The 20,349-nt window shown below is 44.0% G+C and overlaps 6 protein-coding genes across 8 annotated transcripts in view; all 6 read right to left on the bottom strand.

The window, feature by feature from the left end:
• LOC121611202 (protocadherin gamma-C5-like) overlaps positions 1–20,349 on the bottom strand; it is a 214,934-nt gene that overhangs the window by 63,450 nt on the left and 131,135 nt on the right. The window contains exon 1 of one of the 3 annotated variants that reach the window (XM_041943637.1): positions 3,276–5,666. The exons of the other annotated variants lie outside the window; for them this stretch is intronic. Within the exon in view, the coding sequence (XP_041799571.1) occupies positions 3,276–5,660 (2,385 nt within the window). The 5' untranslated portion in view covers positions 5,661–5,666. Of the gene's footprint in view, positions 1–3,275; positions 5,667–20,349 lie in introns of those variants that run through there. 3 annotated transcript variants of the gene reach the window in all.
• Positions 177–2,588, bottom strand: LOC121611215 (protocadherin beta-16-like). Its single transcript, XM_041943651.1, has one exon. It carries the CDS (start codon positions 2,577–2,579, stop codon positions 177–179), a length of 2,403 nt encoding a protein of 800 aa, XP_041799585.1. The 5' UTR covers positions 2,580–2,588.
• On the bottom strand, positions 6,313–8,862 carry LOC121611999 (protocadherin gamma-A7-like). The gene is made up of 3 exons (XM_041944743.1): positions 8,518–8,862; positions 6,463–7,230; positions 6,313–6,345 (listed from the first exon to the last, which is right to left on the bottom strand). The coding sequence occupies exons 1-3, from the start codon at positions 8,860–8,862 to the stop codon at positions 6,313–6,315; spliced, it is 1,146 nt and encodes a 381-aa protein (XP_041800677.1).
• Positions 9,781–12,186, bottom strand: LOC121611217 (protocadherin gamma-A1-like). The gene has a single exon (XM_041943653.1). The coding sequence runs from the start codon at positions 12,178–12,180 to the stop codon at positions 9,781–9,783; it is 2,400 nt and encodes a 799-aa protein (XP_041799587.1). The 5' UTR covers positions 12,181–12,186.
• On the bottom strand, positions 12,895–15,300 carry LOC121611216 (protocadherin beta-16-like). The gene has a single exon (XM_041943652.1). It carries the CDS (start codon positions 15,292–15,294, stop codon positions 12,895–12,897), a length of 2,400 nt encoding a protein of 799 aa, XP_041799586.1. The 5' UTR covers positions 15,295–15,300.
• LOC121611209 (protocadherin beta-16-like) lies at positions 16,000–18,414 on the bottom strand. The gene has a single exon (XM_041943644.1). The coding sequence runs from the start codon at positions 18,412–18,414 to the stop codon at positions 16,000–16,002; it is 2,415 nt and encodes an 804-aa protein (XP_041799578.1).

Raw genomic sequence — 20,349 nt, 5'->3', positions numbered from 1 at the left:
CAAATACAAAAAAACAATCACCTGCAGAGTAAACTAAGGAGAGGAACTTTTAGATAAAAGAGAAAAATAGTCTAAAGCAAAAAAAAGAGAGAACCTTTTTTCGCTGTCCTGGGTACTGAAACGGTATTGGTTATATTTAACAACACTGATAAAAAAATAGAATATGAGTGTGATTATCAGAACTGCGTCATTCTAACCTCGAGAGGAGAGTCTGGTTCATCCAGGATGCTCTTCTCATTCTGCATCCGCTGCATCGTCCCTGTTGAACTGGGGTCCATTATCAGCACGTTCTGACTACCAGCTCTGCCGAACTTACAGTCACTCTTTCTCGAGTCAGTCGTCCTGCACACCTCGTAGTTGTACACGTGTGGCAGAGTCCCTGTCCCCAAAGTGTCTGAGTAACGTGGTGGATAATATGGAATCACAGGCAGGTTGGACTGATACAGCACGCGAGACTGTCTCCATCTGTAGATTTTCACTGATATAATCACCACCAAACACGTGATGAACAGGAAGGAAACTACAGCCAAAGCCAACACTAAGTAAAAAGTCAGGTTGTCATTGTACTCCTTGTCGTGTGGAAAGTCAGTGAACTCCGTCAGCACTTCAGGGAAGCTGTCCGCCACCGCCACGTTCACAATGACTGTAGCTGAACGAGAGGGCTGCCCGTTGTCCTCCACTATCACACTCAGTCTTTGTTTCACTGCATCTTTATCAGTCACTTGGCGGATAGTTCTTATTTCTCCATTCTGTGAGCCCACTTCAAACAGCGCCCTGTCTGTGGCTTTCTGCAGTTTATACGACAGCCACGCATTCTGGCCAGAGTCCACATCAACAGCCACCACTTTAGTCACCAGATAGCCCACATCTGCTGAACGAGGCACCATCTCAGCCACCACAGAGCCACCAGTCTGGACTGGGTACAGGACCTGAGGGGGGTTGTCGTTCTGGTCCTGGATCATTATTTTCACTGTCACGTTGCTACTGAGTGGAGGGGAGCCTCCATCCTGCACCTTGACGCGGAACTGGAAATCTTTGATCTGCTCGTAGTCAAAAGAGCGCACTGCATGGATGACTCCACTGTCAGCACTGACCGACACATATGAGGAGACTGGCACTCCGTTGACAGATGAGTCCTCCAGTATGTACGAAACACGCGCATTCTGGTTCCAGTCAGCGTCTCTGGCTTTCACTGTGAATATAGAGAGGCCTGGTGTGTTGTTTTCTACAATGTAGGCCTCATATGAGCTCCTCTCAAACACAGGCGCGTTGTCATTCACATCAGAGATCTGTAAGGTGAGAGTGACGCTGCTGGAGAGGGAGGGCACTCCCTCATCAGAGCAGGTCACAGTGATGTTATACTCAGAGGCTCTCTCTCTGTCCAGATCACTATCTGTCATTAAACTATAGAAATTATTTGATGTAAATTTAATTTCAAATGGGATATTTTCACTTATTACACAGTGGACTTTACCATTGGTTTCAGAATCAGGGTCATTTACACTCATTAAAGCTATTACTGTTTTGTGGGCTGAATCCTCTGGTACTGAGCCTGATGTTGATATCATATTTACAACAGGGCTATTGTCATTCACGTCAATAACATCAATTATTATCTTACTGGAATCCGAGAGTCCGCCTAGATCAATCGCCTCTATGTCGATGTGATAATTTTTTTCTTTTTCATAATCTATCGCACCATCTAGTATCACGTCTCCCTCACTATTAATATGAAATAACTTTGAAACGGTGTCCATGCTATTCCCGATGACGTAGGTCACCTCTCCATTTGAACCTTTATCTACATCAGAAGCGCTGACTTTAGTAACAAGTGTTCCCATTACAGAGTTTTCTGTGATACTTGCTTTGTAAACGGGTTTACTAAAAACAGGAGCATTGTCGTTTACATCCAGCACAGTGACGTGAATCTGCATTGTTCCAGTCATTTGTGGTTCTCCTCCGTCCTCCGCTGTCAAAACTAAGGATATGTGTTCTTGTTTCTCTCGGTCTAAAGGCTTTTGCAATATCATTTCGACTTTTTTGCTTCCATCAGATTGAGTATGCAGTTTTAGCACAAAATTGTCACTCGGTTTTAGAGTGTATTTCTGAAGACCATTCAGTCCGATATCAGGGTCAATCGCTTTCTCAAGCATGAATTTCGAGCCGATGACCGCAGACTCGCTTATTTCAAATCTCCTCTCTTCCTTTTGGAAAACCGGGGCATGGTCATTAATATCTGTAATTTCTACAGTAACTGGGAACAATTCGAGAGGGTTTTCTAACGTGATCTGAAAATGCAAAGCACAAGGCGTTGTCTGTCTGCAGAGCGCTTCGCGGTCTATTTTTTCTTTAATAAGGAGGACTCCTCTTTCTCTATTCAGCTCGATGTACTGAACACTGTCTCCGGTATAAATACGAGCTTTACCTGACTTCAGCCGTTTAACGTCTAAACCTAAATCCTGAGCTATGTTACCGACCAAAGAGCCTTTTGCCATTTCCTCCGGAATCGAGTAGCTGACCTGCCCGAGCACAGAACCGAGGCAGAAGATGGAGATTAACAACAGTACTTGCCGTTTCATTGTTCTGTCCGATATCTCTGGCGCACCACTGGTACCGTGTTTTATTCCGTTTTTGTGGTAAAATTCCGCCACGTGTCAATTACAAATTGAGGAGAAACATGGCAGTGATCCACAGACAATAATAACAACAATAATAATAAAAAATGAAATCCAGACTGAGGTGCCCGTGGTTACTATGGTCTGATCTCCGAAGTGTGCGTTCTGCGTATGTGATCGTGCCTCGGCCAGGACGATGACTGAGAATCTGTTACAAAAGCCAGTCACAGCTGCAACATATTGGACAACAGCGGCCCGATGAGTTCAAATTGTGAAAGTGCATAACTACCAACAAAAATGACATGTATATGCAAACACTAGATTATCAGAAAATTCTAAATAGGCTTCTCAACTAGTCAGAATAGCAGCAAAATTATGTAAAACAACATTGTCCAATTGGGATTGAGTCAAATGAAATGGAAATTGTAATAACAGATGAGAGTCTGCTACAGAAGGAGGAAAAAGTAAAAAAAAAAAAAAAAAAAAAAAAAAAAAAAAAAAAACACGCGGAGGGAGGGTACAAAAGACAATGTGGAACTGTGCTTTCACTGTCACTGTCCAAGGTGCTGAAATGTTGCCTAATTGACGCCTTTAAACAAACTTATCAGTCTCATACTGCATGAAAACACTTTAAAAATAAATTAACCCCAAATGACCAACCTCTAGAGGAGAGTCTGGTTCGTCCAGGATGCTCTTCTCACTCTGCATCCGCTGCATCGTCCCTGTTGAACTGGGGTCCATTATCAGCACGTTCTGACTACCAGCTCTGCCGAACTTACAGTCACTCTTTCTCGAGTCAGTCGTCCTGCACACCTCGTAGTTGTACACGTGTGGCAGAGTCCCTGTCCCCAAAGTGTCTGAGTAACGTGGTGGATAATATGGAATCACAGGCAGGTTGGACTGATACAGCACGCGAGACTGTCTCCATCTGTAGATTTTCACTGATATAATCACCACCAAACACGTGATGAACAGGAAGGAGACTACAGCCAAAGCCAACACTAAGTAAAAAGTCAGGTTGTCATTGTACTCCTTGTCGTGTGGAAAGTCAGTGAACTCCGACAGCACTTCAGGGAAGCTGTCCGCCACCGCCACGTTCACAATGACTGTAGCTGAACGAGAGGGCTGCCCGTTGTCCTCCACTATAACACTCAGTCTTTGTTTCACTGCATCTTTATCAGTCACTTGGCGGATAGTTCTTATTTCTCCATTCTGTGAGCCCACTTCAAACAGCGCCCTGTCTGTGGCTTTCTGCAGTTTATACGACAGCCACGCATTCTGGCCAGAGTCCACATCAACAGCCACCACTTTAGTCACCAGATAGCCCACATCTGCTGAACGAGGCACCATCTCAGCCACCACAGAGCCACCAGTCTGGACTGGGTACAGGACCTGAGGGGGGTTGTCGTTCTGGTCCTGGATCTTTATTTTCACTGTCACGTTGCTACTGAGTGGAGGGGAGCATCCATCCTGCGCCTTGACACGGAACTGGAAATCTTTGATCTGCTCGTAGTCAAAAGAGCGCACTGCATGGATGACTCCACTATCAGCACTGACCGACACATATGAGGAGACTGGCACTCCGTTGACAGAGGAGTCCTCCAGTATGTACGAAACACGCGCATTCTGGTTCCAGTCAGCGTCTCTGGCTTTCACTGTGAATATAGAGAGGCCTGGTGTGTTGTTTTCTACAATGTAGGCCTCATATGAGCTCCTCTCAAACACAGGCGCGTTGTCATTCACATCAGAGATCTGTAAGGTGAGAGTGACGCTGCTGGAGAGGGAGGGCACTCCCTCATCAGAGCAGGTCACAGTGATGTTATACTGAGACGCGACCTCTCTGTCCAAAGCTATTTCTGTCACTAAGCTATAAAATCCATTCATTGTGTTCTGTATTTTGAAAGCAATGTCATCATTAATATTGCACTTCACCTCTCCATTCCTCTCAGAGTCAGGATCATTTACGCTTAGCATAGCAATGACTGTATTCTCGGGTGAGTCTTCTAAAATTGTGTCTGATTTAGACAGTATTTTCAACTGAGGACTGTTGTCATTTACATCTGTAACATCAATTAAAATTTTGCTGGAATCAGAGAGCCCTCCGTTATCAATAGCCTCGATATTAATTTGGAAGAGCTTCGCTTTTTCATAATCTATTTCACCGATTAAGATAACTTCTCCTGTTTTCCTGTCGATCTGAAAAAGGTCAGATAATCGACGCTTGCTATTTGAAATCGCGTATGATATTTCTCCATTAGAGCCTCCGTCCTTGTCAGAGGCACTGGCAGTTATAACACTGGTTCCTCTCGGGGAATTCTCGGTTATTGTTGCCTTGTACACGGGCTGAGTGAAAACCGGTGCGTTGTCGTTTGCATCTAGCACATGAACAGTTATCTGCATTGTACCTGACATACGCGGCTGTCCGCCATCGACGGCAGTTAATAACAGTGAGATCTGTTCCTGGTGCTCTCGGTCTAGGGGCTTCTGCAGAACCATTTCCACCTTTTTACTTCCGTCTGCTTGATTCTCTAGTTTCAAAGCAAAGTTGTTTGTTGGATTAAGCGAATAGCTTTGGAGATCATTTGCACCAATGTCTGCATCGACAGCTTGCTCCAGTACAAATTTAGACCCAATGACTGCTGACTCGCTGATTTCAAAACGTTTCTCGCTCGACGCAAAGCTGGGGGCGTTGTCGTTTATGTCTGTGATTTCTATTGTTATGCGAAACAGCTCCATCGGGTTTTCCAAAATCATCTGTAAATGTAACGCACAGGGCGTCGTTTCTCCACACAGCGCTTCTCTGTCTATCCTCTCTTTGATAAGGAGGACGCCCCTCTCTCTATTCAGCTCGATATATTCTGCACTGTCTCCCGAATGAATACGAGCTCGACCCGATTTGAGCCTTTTAAAATCTAAACCTAAATCCTGAGCTAAATTACAGACTAATGAACCTTTCTCCATTTCCTCAGGAACGGAGTAGCTGACCTGCCCGAACACCGAGGTGAGGGAGAGGACGAAGATGAACAACAGTACTTGCCGTCTCATTGTTTTGTCGGTGCGCTCCAGTGTCATTTTAACAAAACTGTAATCCAAAAGAATATTGTCAAAATTTCCGACCGTGCATCGAGTAAAGGATCCACAAAAAAATTAACAGCCTTCCATGTCCGTGAGCGGTTTTCCATTTAAACGAGGACAGGCGGTTAGTGCCTGTTTTATTGTCTACCATAACACAGTCTAAGGGGGAGGTACAGTTGTCAGCCCTATCGAAGACTGCCACACTCTGGCCTATAGCGGCCCTTTCTGTTCAATACACCAAACAGCAAATGTTGGGAAGGAGGGATGAGAAATGTAGTTGGATATAGAAAAACAAACCAAAAAAATCGAATTATTAATTATTATTATTATTATTATTATTATTATTATTATTATTATTATTATTATTAGTAGTAGTAGTAGTAGTAGTAGTAGTAGTAGTAGTAGTAGCAGTAGTAGAGTATTATTTGACTACGGTCAGAATGATCTTGGTTTAAGTCAGTGACATGATTGTTTATTCACAGATTTATCAAAATAAGTGTTCCAAGTAAAACAAAACAATGAGTAGTGTCTTTTGATAGTTAAGTGAAAAGATGAAACCATCTATATAGCTTGAAAGCTCAATAAAGGCAAAGTTAAACTACAATGAGCATAACATAGCTCTTTACACGAAGGGCTTCTGTTGATTATTGAAGCTCTGCGCAGCCCAACAAATAAGAAAATAGCTTTCACATCAGAAAAAGAAAGATGAAGGTCACCGGGAAGAGACAATAATGTCATGATTAAGTATTAAATGAAAGCATGGCCGTCTAACCTCTAGAGGAGAGTCTGGTTCGTCCAGGATGCTCTTCTCACTCTGCATCCGCTGCATCGTCCCTGTTGAACTGGGGTCCATTATCAGCACGTTCTGACTACCAGCTCTGCCGAACTTACAGTCACTCTTTCTCGAGTCAGTCGTCCTGCACACCTCGTAGTTGTACACGTGTGGCAGAGTCCCTGTCCCCAAAGTGTCTGAGTAACGTGGTGGATAATATGGAATCACAGGCAGGTTGGACTGATACAGCACGCGAGACTGTCTCCATCTGTAGATTTTCACTGATATAATCACCACCAAACACGTGATGAACAGGAAGGAGACTACAGCCAGAGCCAACACTAAGTAAAAAGTCAGGTTGTCATTGTACTCCTTGTCGTGTGGAAAGTCAGTGAACTCCGACAGCACTTCAGGGAAGCTGTCCGCCACCGCCACGTTCACAATGACTGTAGCTGAACGAGAGGGCTGCCCGTTGTCCTCCACTATAACACTCAGTCTTTGTTTCACTGCATCTTTATCAGTCACTTGGCGGATAGTTCTTATTTCTCCATTCTGTGAGCCCACTTCAAACAGCGCCCTGTCTGTGGCTTTCTGCAGTTTATACGACAGCCACGCATTCTGGCCAGAGTCCACATCAACAGCCACCACTTTAGTCACCAGATAGCCCACATCTGCTGAACGAGGCACCATCTCAGCCACCACAGAGCCACCAGTCTGGACAGGGTACAGGACCTGAGGGGGGTTGTCGTTCTGGTCCTGGATCATTATCTTCACTGTCACGTTGCTACTGAGTGGAGGGGAGCCTCCATCCTGCGCCTTGACGCGGAACTGGAAGTCTTTGATCTGCTCGTAGTCAAAAGAGCGCACTGCATGGATGACTCCACTATCAGCACTGACCGACACATATGAGGAGACTGGCACTCCGTTGACAGAGGAGTCCTCCAGTATGTACGAAACACGCGCATTCTGGTTCCAGTCAGCGTCTCTGGCTTTCACTGTGAATATAGAGAGGCCTGGTGTGTTGTTTTCTACAATGTAGGCCTCATATGAGCTCCTCTCAAACACAGGCGCGTTGTCATTCACATCAGAGATCTGTAAGGTGAGAGTGACGCTGCTGGAGAGGGAGGGCACTCCCTCATCAGAGCAGGTCACAGTGATGTTATACTCAGAGGCTCTCTCTCTGTCCAGATCACTGTCTGTTACCAAACTATAGAAATTATTTGATGTCGACTCTATAGTCAACGGGTTGTCATCATTGATAAAACAGTGAACCTTACCGTTCTCATTTGAATCCGGGTCTTGAACGTTCATCATTGCTACAACAGTGTTAATTTTAGAGTGTTCAGATACCACGTTTGACTTCGACATCACATTAATCGTTGGTTTGTTGTCGTTCATATCAACCACTTCAACTATGACTTTACATGAATCTGTGAGTCCACCATCATCACTTGCACGTATGTTTATGTGGTAGTTCCGCGCATTTTCATAATCAATATTTCCAATTAGTCTGATTTCACCACTGTCTTCGTTGATCTGAAACAGTGCATGTGCTTGATCTAAACTGTTTGTGATTGAATACTTTACTCTACCATTCAGTCCATAATCTGCGTCTGACGCAGTGACGCTGGTGACGGCGGTCCCCTCTCGGGCATTTTCAAAAACAGTGGCTGTGTACGTTGTCTGTGTGAAAACAGGCGCATTATCATTGACGTCTAACACCGTGATGAAAATACGAATTGTTCCTGACATTTGCGGAGCTCCTCCATCAAAAGCTGTCAAAACTAAAGATATCAGCTCGTCCTTTTCTCGATCGAGAGGCTTCTGTAAAACCATTTCAGCCTTTCCTGTTCCATCACCTTGACCATCCCGTTTTAGCACAAAATTATCGGTAGGTTTAAGCTCGTATTTCTGTAGACCATTCTGACCCACATCAAGATCGATTGCTCTATCTAATATAAATTTTGCTCCAATTACAGCAGATTCGCTGATTTTAAAACTGACTTCATTTTTTTCAAACGTGGGAGGATTGTCATTTATATCTGTGATCTCGACGGTGACACTGTGGAGCTCCATGGGGTTCTCCAAAATGATCTGAAAATGTAAAGCACAAGGCGTCGTCTGTCTGCAAATCGCCTCTCGGTCCATTTTGTCTTTGACTAGGAGGACTCCTCGTTCGTTATTTAGCTCGATGTACGCCGCACTGTCTCCTGTGTAAACGCGAGCTTTACCTGATTTCAGTCGTTTTATATCTAAACCCAAATCCTGTACAACATTACCGACTAAGGAGCCACTCGGCATTTCCTCGGGGATGGAATAGCTGATTTGGCCGAGCACTGAAGTGAGATGAAGGATCAAGGGGAACAACAGTACTTGCCGTCTCATTGTTCTGTCCGACATTTTCCTCGTGAAATTTATGAGGACGAAATACGTCCCACGATGACAAGATAATTATGGTCCGTTAGATTTGATGAAAAACGAGAATAAAGTGTCACTCCACGATCGTCAACATCGGTAAAGAAAACAAAAAGAGCCTCTGCACTGGCGTCGTTAAAGCGTACGCAGACGTTACAACCCCGTGTCTGTCTTTCTTTCTCTGATATCATCATGATGGGGGAGGCTTCCCTTCAAATCCACCGTGAAACAGCAACACACTGGCCAACAGCGGCCCTAAGAGTTCGCAATAATGAACTACAGAAAACGCCGGAAGAAAAAAGTACAGTACCCAAGACAATACAATCTTTATGTAACAAGAGAGAACGCAACAAAATACATGACAAACTCCTACAAAACTGGATAATGGAGGCCTGACATAATACTTCAGTTCAGTAAGTCAGTTACACATTCCGTTATGACACAATGGGAAGGAAATAAATAAAGTCATTTTGATATATGGAGGAAGAATTAAATTCAAATATTTATTAGTGCCACCAACATGTAACGATAGATAGATATATTAATTCTGTAATGTATTTTGATAGAGTGGGCTAAGATTATGTCTATATTGCAAACACATACACACTTTTGCCTTTTGGCAACAGCATTGAGTAACCTACTTCAGAAACACACACACACACACACACACACACACACACACACACACACACACACACACACGCGCCCGTCTCGAGACGGGCGACTCTGTCCATGGTGCTGAATGCACAACAAGCGATACACAGCGCCCGGTCCGGAATTTGTCAGTGAATAAAATCAAGCAAACTGTTTACAGCTGAAATAAACCCAGGTGACGAACTGCCTTATATAAGGAGTGCACATGTGTCATGACTTTGATTTGCATAAAAATTAACAATGTAATTACTAAAGATTTCTAACCTCTAGAGGAGAGTCTGGTTCATCCAGGATGCTCTTCTCACTCTGCATCCGCTGCATCGTCCCTGTTGAACTGGGGTCCATTATCAGCACGTTCTGACTACCAGCTCTGCCGAACTTACAGTCACTCTTTCTCGAGTCAGTCGTCCTGCACACCTCGTAGTTGTACACGTGTGGCAGAGTCCCTGTCCCCAAAGTGTCTGAGTAACGTGGTGGATAATATGGAATCACGGGCAGGTTGGACTGATACAGCACGCGAGACTGTCTCCATCTGTAGATTTTCACTGATATAATCACCACCAAACACGTGATGAACAGGAAGGAGACTACAGCCAAAGCCAACACTAAGTAAAAAGTCAGGTTGTCATTGTACTCCTTGTCGTGTGGAAAGTCAGTGAACTCCGACAGCACTTCAGGGAAGCTGTCCGCCACCGCCACGTTCACAATGACTGTAGCTGAACGAGAGGGCTGCCCGTTGTCCTCCACTATAACACTCAGTCTTTGTTTCACTGCATCTTTATCAGTCACTTGGCGGATAGTTCTTATTTCTCCATTCTGTGAGCCCACTTCAAACAGCGCCCTGTCTGTGGCTTTCTGCAGTTTATACGACAGCCACGCATTCTGGCCAGAGTCCACATCAACAGCCACCACTTTAGTCACCAGATAGCCCACATCTGCTGAACGAGGCACCATCTCAGCCACCACAGAGCCACCAGTCTGGACTGGGTACAGGACCTGAGGGGGGTTGTCGTTCTGGTCCTGGATCATTATATTCACTGTCACGTTGCTACTGAGTGGAGGGGAGCCTCCATCCTGCGCCTTGACGCGGAACTGGAAGTCTTTGATCTGCTCGTAGTCAAAAGAGCGCACTGCATGGATGACTCCACTATCAGCACTGACCGACACATATGAGGAGACTGGCACTCCGTTGACAGAGGAGTCCTCCAGTATGTACGAAACACGCGCATTCTGGTTCCAGTCAGCGTCTCTGGCTTTCACTGTGAATATAGAGAGGCCTGGTGTGTTGTTTTCTACAATGTAGGCCTCATATGAGCTCCTCTCAAACACAGGCGCGTTGTCATTCACATCAGAGATCTGTAAGGTGAGAGTGACGCTGCTGGAGAGGGAGGGCACTCCCTCATCAGAGCAGGTCACAGTGATGTTATATTTGGACTTCACCTCTCTATCCAAAGCTAATTCTGTAACTAAAGTATAAAATCCATTTAATGTACTTTCTATTTTGAAGGGAATGTTGGCGTCTATATTACACTCTACCTTTCCATTATTCTCTGAATCTGGATCATTTATGCTTAACATAGCTATAACAGTGTTTGGAGGTGAGTCCTCTGATATTGATTCTGATTTCGAAACTATGTTAATGTGAGGATTATTGTCATTTATATCAATAACGTCAACTATGACTTTAGTGGAATCAGAGAGTCCCCCGCTGTCTACAGCTTCTACATCCATTTGATAATTTTTTGCCTTTTCATAATCTATTTCACCGACCAGGATAATATCACCAGTCTTTGCATCTATTTTAAACAGTTCGGATAAAAGACGTTTGCTGGTAGATAACAGATATGACACTTCTCCGTTCGAGCCGATGTCTTTATCAGATGCACTTACAGTCGTGACGCTGGTGCCTTTTGGAGAATTTTCTTGTATTTTTGCTCTATAAAGCGGTTTAGCGAATGCAGGCGCGTTGTCATTCGCATCTAATACATTAACAAATATCTGCATTGTCCCTGACATCTGCGGCTCTCCTCCATCTACAGCAGTTAACAGCAGTGAGATGTATTCCTGCTTTTCTCGGTCTAGAGGCTTCTGCAGAACCATCTCTACCTTTTTGCTTCCGTCTGCCTGATTTTCTAATTTTAATACAAAGTTGTTAGTTGGAGTAAGTGAGTATTGCTGTAAACCATTCATGCCAATGTCGGAATCAATAGCTTTTTCTAATATGAATTTCGATCCTATCACAGCGGACTCGCTAATTTCAAAGCGTTTTTCAGCATTTGTAAAACTGGGGGTATTGTCGTTTATGTCGGTAATTTCCACCGTTACACGAAACAATTCCATTGGATTTTCTAGAATGAGCTGGAAATGTAAAGCACAAGGCGTCGTCTCTCCACATAAAGCCTCTCTGTCTATTCTCTCTTGGATGAGGAGGACTCCCCTTTCTTTATTCAGCCCGATGTATTCTACACTCGCTCCTGTATACACACGGGCTTTACCCGATTTCAGCCTTTTCAGATCCAAACCTAAATCGTGCGCTATGTTACCAACTACAGATCCTTTGGTCATTTCTTCAGGGATCGAGTAACTGACCTGGCCGAACACGGAGCGGAGACATAGGACCGAGAGAAACAACAGTACTTGCCGTCTCATTGTTATGTCCGAAGCGATTTCTTGCACCATTAAATCAAAAGCATTCCGGAAAAAGTCAATACGAAGGTAGGAAATACAAATGTCCGCAATCCACCTATAGGAAACAAAACAATATATCCAGTTATGCCGTGCCTCGTAGGGATCCTGACGAGCGCGGACCGTGTATTCTGTCTTTCTCCGAGTATGTCCAACGTATCGACAGGAATGGGCAGGACACACACACAAAAAAATAACATCGAGTTGAATCGGAACAAGTTTGCCGACAGCGACCCTCTGAGTTGAAATTGCAAATTACAGCAAGTAATATCAAAGACACGCAGTTGAATGCAAAGTCAGACTGGTGATCAAGCAGGACTAAAACCAGAGACAACGTGGCCATTAATTCAGCAGACTGATGTTTTCCAGAACAAAAACTTTGATAATATCATGCTCAAGTGGTTTGGGAATGATGTGATTACAAAAGCAGTGGTTTTGGATTGCAGAATGAGTTGAAGGTATGAAACAGAGAAGAAAAATAGAAACACAGCAGCTAATTTCAACACAGCAGCGTTAAGTGTTGCTGTCCACGGTGCTGAATGGTAATGTCGCTTACAATGAGCTTCTCAGGCATTTAAATGTGGTGTTTTTCGAACTGCTGATGAAAGCAACTGCCTTATATAACGAGTGCACATGTGTCATGACGTTGATTTGCATAAAAATTAAACAATGTAGTTACTAAAGATTTCTAACCTCTAGAGGAGAGTCTGGTTCATCCAGGATGCTCTTCTCACTCTGCATCCGCTGCATCGTCCCTGTTGAACTGGGGTCCATTATCAGCACGTTCTGACTACCAGCTCTGCCGAACTTACAGTCACTCTTTCTCGAGTCAGTCGTCCTGCACACCTCGTAGTTGTACACGTGTGGCAGAGTCCCGGTCCCCAAAGTATCTGAGTAACGTGGTGGATAATATGGAATCACAGGCAGGTTGGACTGATACAGCACGCGAGACTGTCTCCATCTGTAGATTTTCACTGATATAATCACCACCAAACACGTGATGAACAGGAAGGAGACTACAGCCAAAGCCAACACTAAGTAAAAAGTCAGGTTGTCATTGTACTCCTTGTCGTGGGGAAAGTCAGTGAACTCCGACAGCACTTCAGGGAAGCTGTCCGCCACCGCCACGTTCACAATGACTGTAGCTGAACGAGAGGGCTGCCCGTTGTCCTCCACTATAACACTCAGTCTTTGCTTCACTGCATCTTTATCAGTCACTTGGCGGATAGTTCTTATTTCTCCATTCTGTGAGCCCACTTCAAACAGCGCCCTGTCCGTGGCTTTCTGCAGTTTATACGACAGCCACGCATTCTGGCCAGAGTCCACATCAACAGCCACCACTTTAGTCACCAGATAGCCCACATCTGCTGAACGAGGCACCATCTCAGCCACCACAGAGCCACCAGTCTGGACAGGGTACAGGACCTGAGGGGGGTTGTCGTTCTGGTCCTGGATCTTTATTTTCACTGTCACGTTGCTACTGAGTGGAGGGGAGCCTCCATCCTGCGCCTTGACGCGGAATTGGAAATCTTTGATCTGCTCGTAGTCAAAAGAGCGCACTGCATGGATGACTCCACTATCAGCACTGACCGACACATATGAGGAGACTGGCACTCCGTTGACAGAGGAGTCCTCCAGTATGTACGAAACACGCGCATTCTGGTTCCAGTCAGCGTCTCTGGCTTTCACTGTGAATATAGAGAGGCCTGGTGTGTTGTTTTCTACAATGTAGGCCTCATATGAGCTCCTCTCAAACACAGGCGCGTTGTCATTCACATCAGAGATCTGTAAGGTGAGAGTGACGCTGCTGGAGAGGGAGGGCACTCCCTCATCAGAGCAGGTCACAGTGATGTTATATTGAGACTCCACCTCTCTATCCAAAGCTAATTCTGTAACTAAAGTATAAAATCCATTTAATGTACTTTCTATTTTGAAGGGAATGTTGGCGTCTATATTACACTCTACCTTTCCATTATTCTCTGAATCTGGGTCATTTATGCTTAACATAGCTATAACAGTGTTTGGAGATGAGTCCTCTGATATTGATTCTGATTTCGAAACTATATTAATGTGAGGATTATTGTCATTTATATCAATAACATCAACTATCACTTTAGTGGAATCAGAGAGTCCCCCTCTGTCTACAGCTTCTATATCAATTTGATAAGTTTTTGCCTTTTCATAATCTATTTCACCGACTACGACAACATTACCAGTCTTTGCATCTATTTTAAACAGTTCAGATAAAAGACGCTTGCTCGTAGATATCAGATATGATACTTCTCCGTTCGAGCCGATGTCTTTATCAGATGCACTTACAGTCGTGACGCTGGTGCCTTTTGGAGAATTTTCTTGTATTTTTGCTCTATAAAGCGGTTTAGCGAATGCAGGCGCGTTGTCATTCGCATCTAATACATTAACAAATATCTGCATTGTCCCTGACATCTGCGGCTCTCCTCCATCTACAGCAGTTAACAGCAGTGAGATGTATTCCTGCTTTTCTCGGTCTAGAGGCTTCTGCAGAACCATCTCTACCTTTTTGCTTCCGTCTGCCTGATTTTCTAATTTTAATACAAAGTTGTTAGTTGGAGTAAGTGAGTATTGCTGTAAACCATTCATGCCAATGTCGGAATCAATAGCTTTCTCTAAGACAAATTTCGATCCTATCACAGCGGACTCGCTAATTTCAAAGCGTTTTTCAGCATTTGTAAAACTGGGGGTATTGTCGTTTATGTCGGTAATTTCCACCGTTACACGAAACAATTCCATCGGATTTTCCAGAATGAGCTGGAAATGTAAAGCACAAGGCGTCGTCTCTCCACATAAAGCCTCTCTGTCTATTCTCTCTTGGATGAGGAGGACTCCCCTTTCTTTATTCAGCCCGATGTATTCTACACTCGCTCCTGTATACACACGGGCTTTACCCGATTTCAGCCTTTTCAGATCCAAACCTAAATCGTGCGCTATGTTACCAACTACAGATCCTTTGGTCATTTCTTCAGGGATCGAGTAACTGACCTGGCCGAACACGGAGCGGAGACATAGGACCGAGAGAAACAACAGTACTTGCCGTCTCATTGTTCTGTCCGAAGCGATTTCTTGCACCATTAAATCAAAAGCATTCCGGAAAAAGTCAATACGAAGGTAGGAAATACAAATGTCCGCAATCCAGCTATAAGAAACAAAACAATATATCCAGTTATGCCGTGCCTCGTAGAAATCCTGACGAGCGCGGACCGTGTACTCTGTCTTTCTCAGAATATGTCCATCGTATCGACAGGAATGGGCAGGACACACACACACAAAAATAACATCGAGTTGAATCGGAACAAGTTTGCCGACAGCGACCCTTTGAGTTGAAAGTGCAAATTACAGAAAGTTGAACGCAGTTGAATTCAAAGTCAGACTGGTAATCAAGCTGGACTAAAACCAGAGACAACGTGGCCATTAATTCAGCAGACTGATGTTTTCCAGAACAAAAACTTTGATAATATCATGCTCAAGTGGTTTGGGAATGATGTGATTACAAAAGCAGTGGTTTTGGATTGCAGAATGAGTTGAAGGTATGAAACAGAGAAGAAAAATAGAAACACAGCAGCTAATTTCAACACAGCAGCGTTAAGTGTTGCTGTCCACGGTGCTGAATGGTAATGTCGCTTACAATGAGCTTCTCAGGCATTTAAATGTGGTGTTTTTCGAACTGCTGATGAAAGCAACTGCCTTATATAACGAGTGCACATGTGTCATGACTTTGATTTGCATAAAAATTAAACAGTGTAATTACTAAAGTTTTCTAACCTCCAGAGGAGAGTCTGGTTCGTCCAGGATGCTCTTCTCACTCTGCATCCGCTGCATCGTCCCTGTTGAACTGGGGTCCATTATCAGCACGTTCTGACTACCAGCTCTGCCGAACTTACAGTCACTCTTTCTCGAGTCAGTCGTCCTGCACACCTCGTAGTTGTACACGTGTGGCAGAGTCCCTGTCCCCAAAGTGTCTGAGTAACGTGGTGGATAATATGGAATCACAGGCAGGTTGGACTGATACAGCACGCGAGACTGTCTCCATCTGTAGATTTTCACTGATATAATCACCACCAAACACGTGATGAACAGGAAGGAGACTACAGCCAAAGCCAACACTAAGTAAAAAGTCAGGTTGTCATTGTACTCCTTGTCGTGTGGAAAGTCAGTGAACTCCGACAGCACTTCAGGGAAGCTGTCCGCCACCGCCACGTTCACAATGACTGTAGCTGAACGAGAGGGCTGCCCGTTGTCCTCCACGATAACACTCAGTCTTTGTTTCACTGCATCTTTATCAGTCACTTGGCGGATAGTTCTTATTTCTCCATTCTGTGAGCCCACTTCAAACAGCGCCCTGTCTGTGGCTTTCTGCAGTTTATACGACAGCCACGCATTCTGGCCAGAGTCCACATCAACAGCCACCACTTTAGTCACCAGATAGCCCACATCTGCTGAACGAGGCACCATCTCAGCCACCACAGAGCCCCCAGTCTGGACTGGGTACAGGACCTGAGGGGGGTTGTCGTTCTGGTCCTGGATCTTTATTTTCACTGTCACGTTGCTACTGAGTGGAGGGGAGCCTCCATCCTGCGCCTTGACGCGGAACTGGAAGTCTTTGATCTGCTCGTAGTCAAAAGAGCGCACTGCATGGATGACTCCTCTATCAGCACTGACCGACACATATGAGGAGACTGGCACTCCGTTGACAGAGGAGTCCTCCAGTATGTAAGAAACACGCGCATTCTGGTTCCAGTCAGCGTCTCTGGCTTTCACTGTGAATATAGAGAGGCCTGGTGTGTTGTTTTCTACAATGTAGGCCTCATATGAGCTCCTCTCAAACACAGGCGCGTTGTCATTCACATCAGAGATCTGTAAGGTGAGAGTGACGCTGCTGGAGAGGGAGGGCACTCCCTCATCAGAGCAGGTCACAGTGATGTTATACTCAGAGGCTCTCTCTCTGTCTAATTCACTGTCAGTTACTAGACTAAAGAATTTCTTCGACGTTGTTTTCATCAAAAACGGCACGTGTTCGTCGATATTACATGCGACTTTGCCATTTTCTCCAGAGTCAAGATCGTCAACGTTAAATATAGTTACAACAGTTCCTGGCTGAGAATTTTCTGATATCGAATTAGTCTTAGACATTATATTAATAGTCGGGTGATTGTCGTTCGTGTCGGTCACCTCAACAATAATCTTACACGAATCAGTCAGTCCTCCATCGTCACTTGCTTGTACATGTATTTCATAGTGCTGCGCCTTTTCATAATCCATGTTTCCAGATAAAGCCACCACACCATTTTCTTCATCGATTTTAAACACAAGGGGTACATCATCCAGTGTGTTTGTTATTGAATATGACACTTTTCCATTTGAACCTTGATCGGCATCTACAGCACTAACAGTACTCAAAATCGTGCCCTTCGGAGCTGTCTCCATTATCGTTACCCTGTACACTTCCTGCGTAAATACTGGGGCATTGTCATTTGCGTCTAACACTGAAATTTCTACTCGCATTGTTCCCGACAGCTGAGGATCACCGCCATCAGTGGCTGTGAGAGTTAAAGAGAGGTGCTCTTGCGCCTCTCTGTCTAAATGTTTTTGCAAAACCATCTCCACCTTTTTCCTCCCATCTTGCTGATTTTGGAGTTTTAGGTGAAAATTGTCTGTAGGCTTTAGCGAATAACTCTGCAATCCGTTCACACCGACGTCTAGATCCTTAGCTCTTTCTAGCACGAATTTTGCTCCAATCACAGCCGACTCACTAATCCTAAATTTCATCTCACCCTTTTTGAAGCTGGGTACATTATCATTAATATCATTAATTTCGACTGTAACTGTGAAGAACTCGATTGGGTCTTCGAGTGTAATCTGAAGATGTAAAGCACAAGGTGTTGTCTGCCCACAGAGCGCCTCTCTGTCGATTCTCTCTTTCACAAGAAGGACCCCTCTGTCTTTATTCAGCTCGATGTATTCTGCATTGTCCCCTGTATATATGCGAGCTTTACCTGACTTCAGTCTTTTTACATCCAACCCTAAATCCTGCGCTATGTTACCAACGAGCGAGCCTTTTGACATTTCCTCGGGAATCGAATATGTGACCTGGCCGAACACTGAGCTGAGGGAAAACATCGAGACAAACAACAATACTTGCCGTCTCATTGTTCGGTCCGACATTTTAGCTTCGACAAATACTGTAGATATAAAGAGATACTCCAAAGCGTTATGATCCTTCTATTAGAAAATGATCCAGAGAAAAAAAAAAAAAAGAATATCTTCGTGTTTCTTGAATCCGAGCTAAGGAAAATCGCAGCGCGGATTTCTCCCGGTTTCTGCAACGACGCTTGTGTTCTGCATGTGTGTCTCTTTCTCTGTTTAATATAACGCATGATGGGGGGAAGGCTCTACATTGGCCAACAGCGGCCCTGAGAGTCCAAACACTTGCACTGCAGGAAAATGCACTGTGCACTACAGGAGGTTCAATATGAAGAAAACACACGACTTCAAGTTTATACAAATTTAATAACGATTAAAAAAAAGAGCCTTACTCTTGAAGATGTGGACTGATATGTAGCTGCTTAATCAATAGGTATTCTGCAAATAACAAATTAATCAAGAGTTCAGTTGTTAAGTGTGTGGTTTATTTACTAAAGAAAGTAGCAACCTTAGAGCAAAGGACAAGTGGGTTTTGTGGAGTTGATCAGAGGTGAAACGGTTTCCAAAAGTAATTATTGTCTTCCAAGGAAATGAGAGAAGAAAAGTCTTATAGAACGTGGGTAAATTATTCAAATGATTTGTAATCTACACATTTTTTGGAAGCTAGGGCGATAAACTGACCACTGGGAAGAAGCATCCTACAGGCTGTCCTTCAGCAGCTCATGAAGCTTATTTTCCAGCAGGAACTCTCTCTTGTGAATTATAATCTTGTCAGCAATGACCAGTAAGATGAAAAGTTAGGTGACTAAAAATGCTGACTTGCACTTGTATGCTTCAGAGATTGAGAACAAAATGAATCATCACCATACATGCAGCATGGAAACATTACTCTCTCATTTCCATTTGGTTTAGATCCACCTCTGGGCTACCTGAAACTCAAACTGACACTACAAGAGACATTTAATGACCATTTTCTATTTATTGTCCAACAACTTGAACTGTAATCCAAAGTCAGTTACATTCTACATTTCTAAAAACTATCTTGTTTTACTTCCAACAGCTTCATCATGTCCAAAAATTAATTACTGAGATGGAGTCGGAGCAGGAAGAAGCACAGCAGAAGAGCCAGGTGGACTGTCATGAGAGCAGATCACAGCAAGATAACTTTAAATCTACTGCCGCCGGTGTGTCTTTGCTGATGACTAATATATGATCAACAACAGCTGGATAATGAAAACAACGTGTGCAGCCAGGATGACGCTACTGCCAATATGTCTACAGCTACACTTTGTACCGCACAGGTACAGCCAGTTCAGTCTCATGCTCGTAGGTTTTTTTTGGTCCTTCCAACAAGGACACTGTGGAGCTCACTGCAGACAATTTCACTGATGGCCTGAGACGATCACTAGAAATCCAAATGTTTATGCTGGTTAAATTAAATCCTCACACATCAGCGCTTCGCTCACCAGCTAACAGGATGCTGTTTTGACTATTTGCCTGAGACAAGTGGTGAAAGAAGGGAAATCAACTGTAAGGACAACTGGAATATGAAATATTAAAGTAGGGAACAACCACACTGACTGTCTGGGGAATATTTTTGACTCTTGTGCAATACCACATCAGTTAACACACTATATGTCTTCTTATCCACTCAGTATAAGCAACAAAACCGACAGATGTATTTCTGGTAACAAACAATGGGATTCGAAGAACATACACAAATTTACACTAATGGAAATAAATGCTAAAAATGTACATAAGAAGACACGGTGAAAAGATTTTCTGGAAAGGGACACAGTAAATATGTGTTTTGAGCAATCAGTCAGAATTCTTTGGCTGTTTTGCAGAGTGTCCCTCTCTGCACAGCGCTGTCCATGACAATGGTGCTGAATGCACAGTAACACGAACTAAGAGCCCGTTTTTTTTTTTTTGTTTTTTTTTTTTAGAAGAGGTGAC

This window comes from Chelmon rostratus, chromosome 9 (assembly GCF_017976325.1).
Source record: "Chelmon rostratus isolate fCheRos1 chromosome 9, fCheRos1.pri, whole genome shotgun sequence".
Lineage (NCBI taxonomy): Eukaryota > Metazoa > Chordata > Actinopteri > Chaetodontiformes > Chaetodontidae > Chelmon > Chelmon rostratus.
This window is presented reverse-complemented; position numbering and strand designations above follow the sequence as displayed.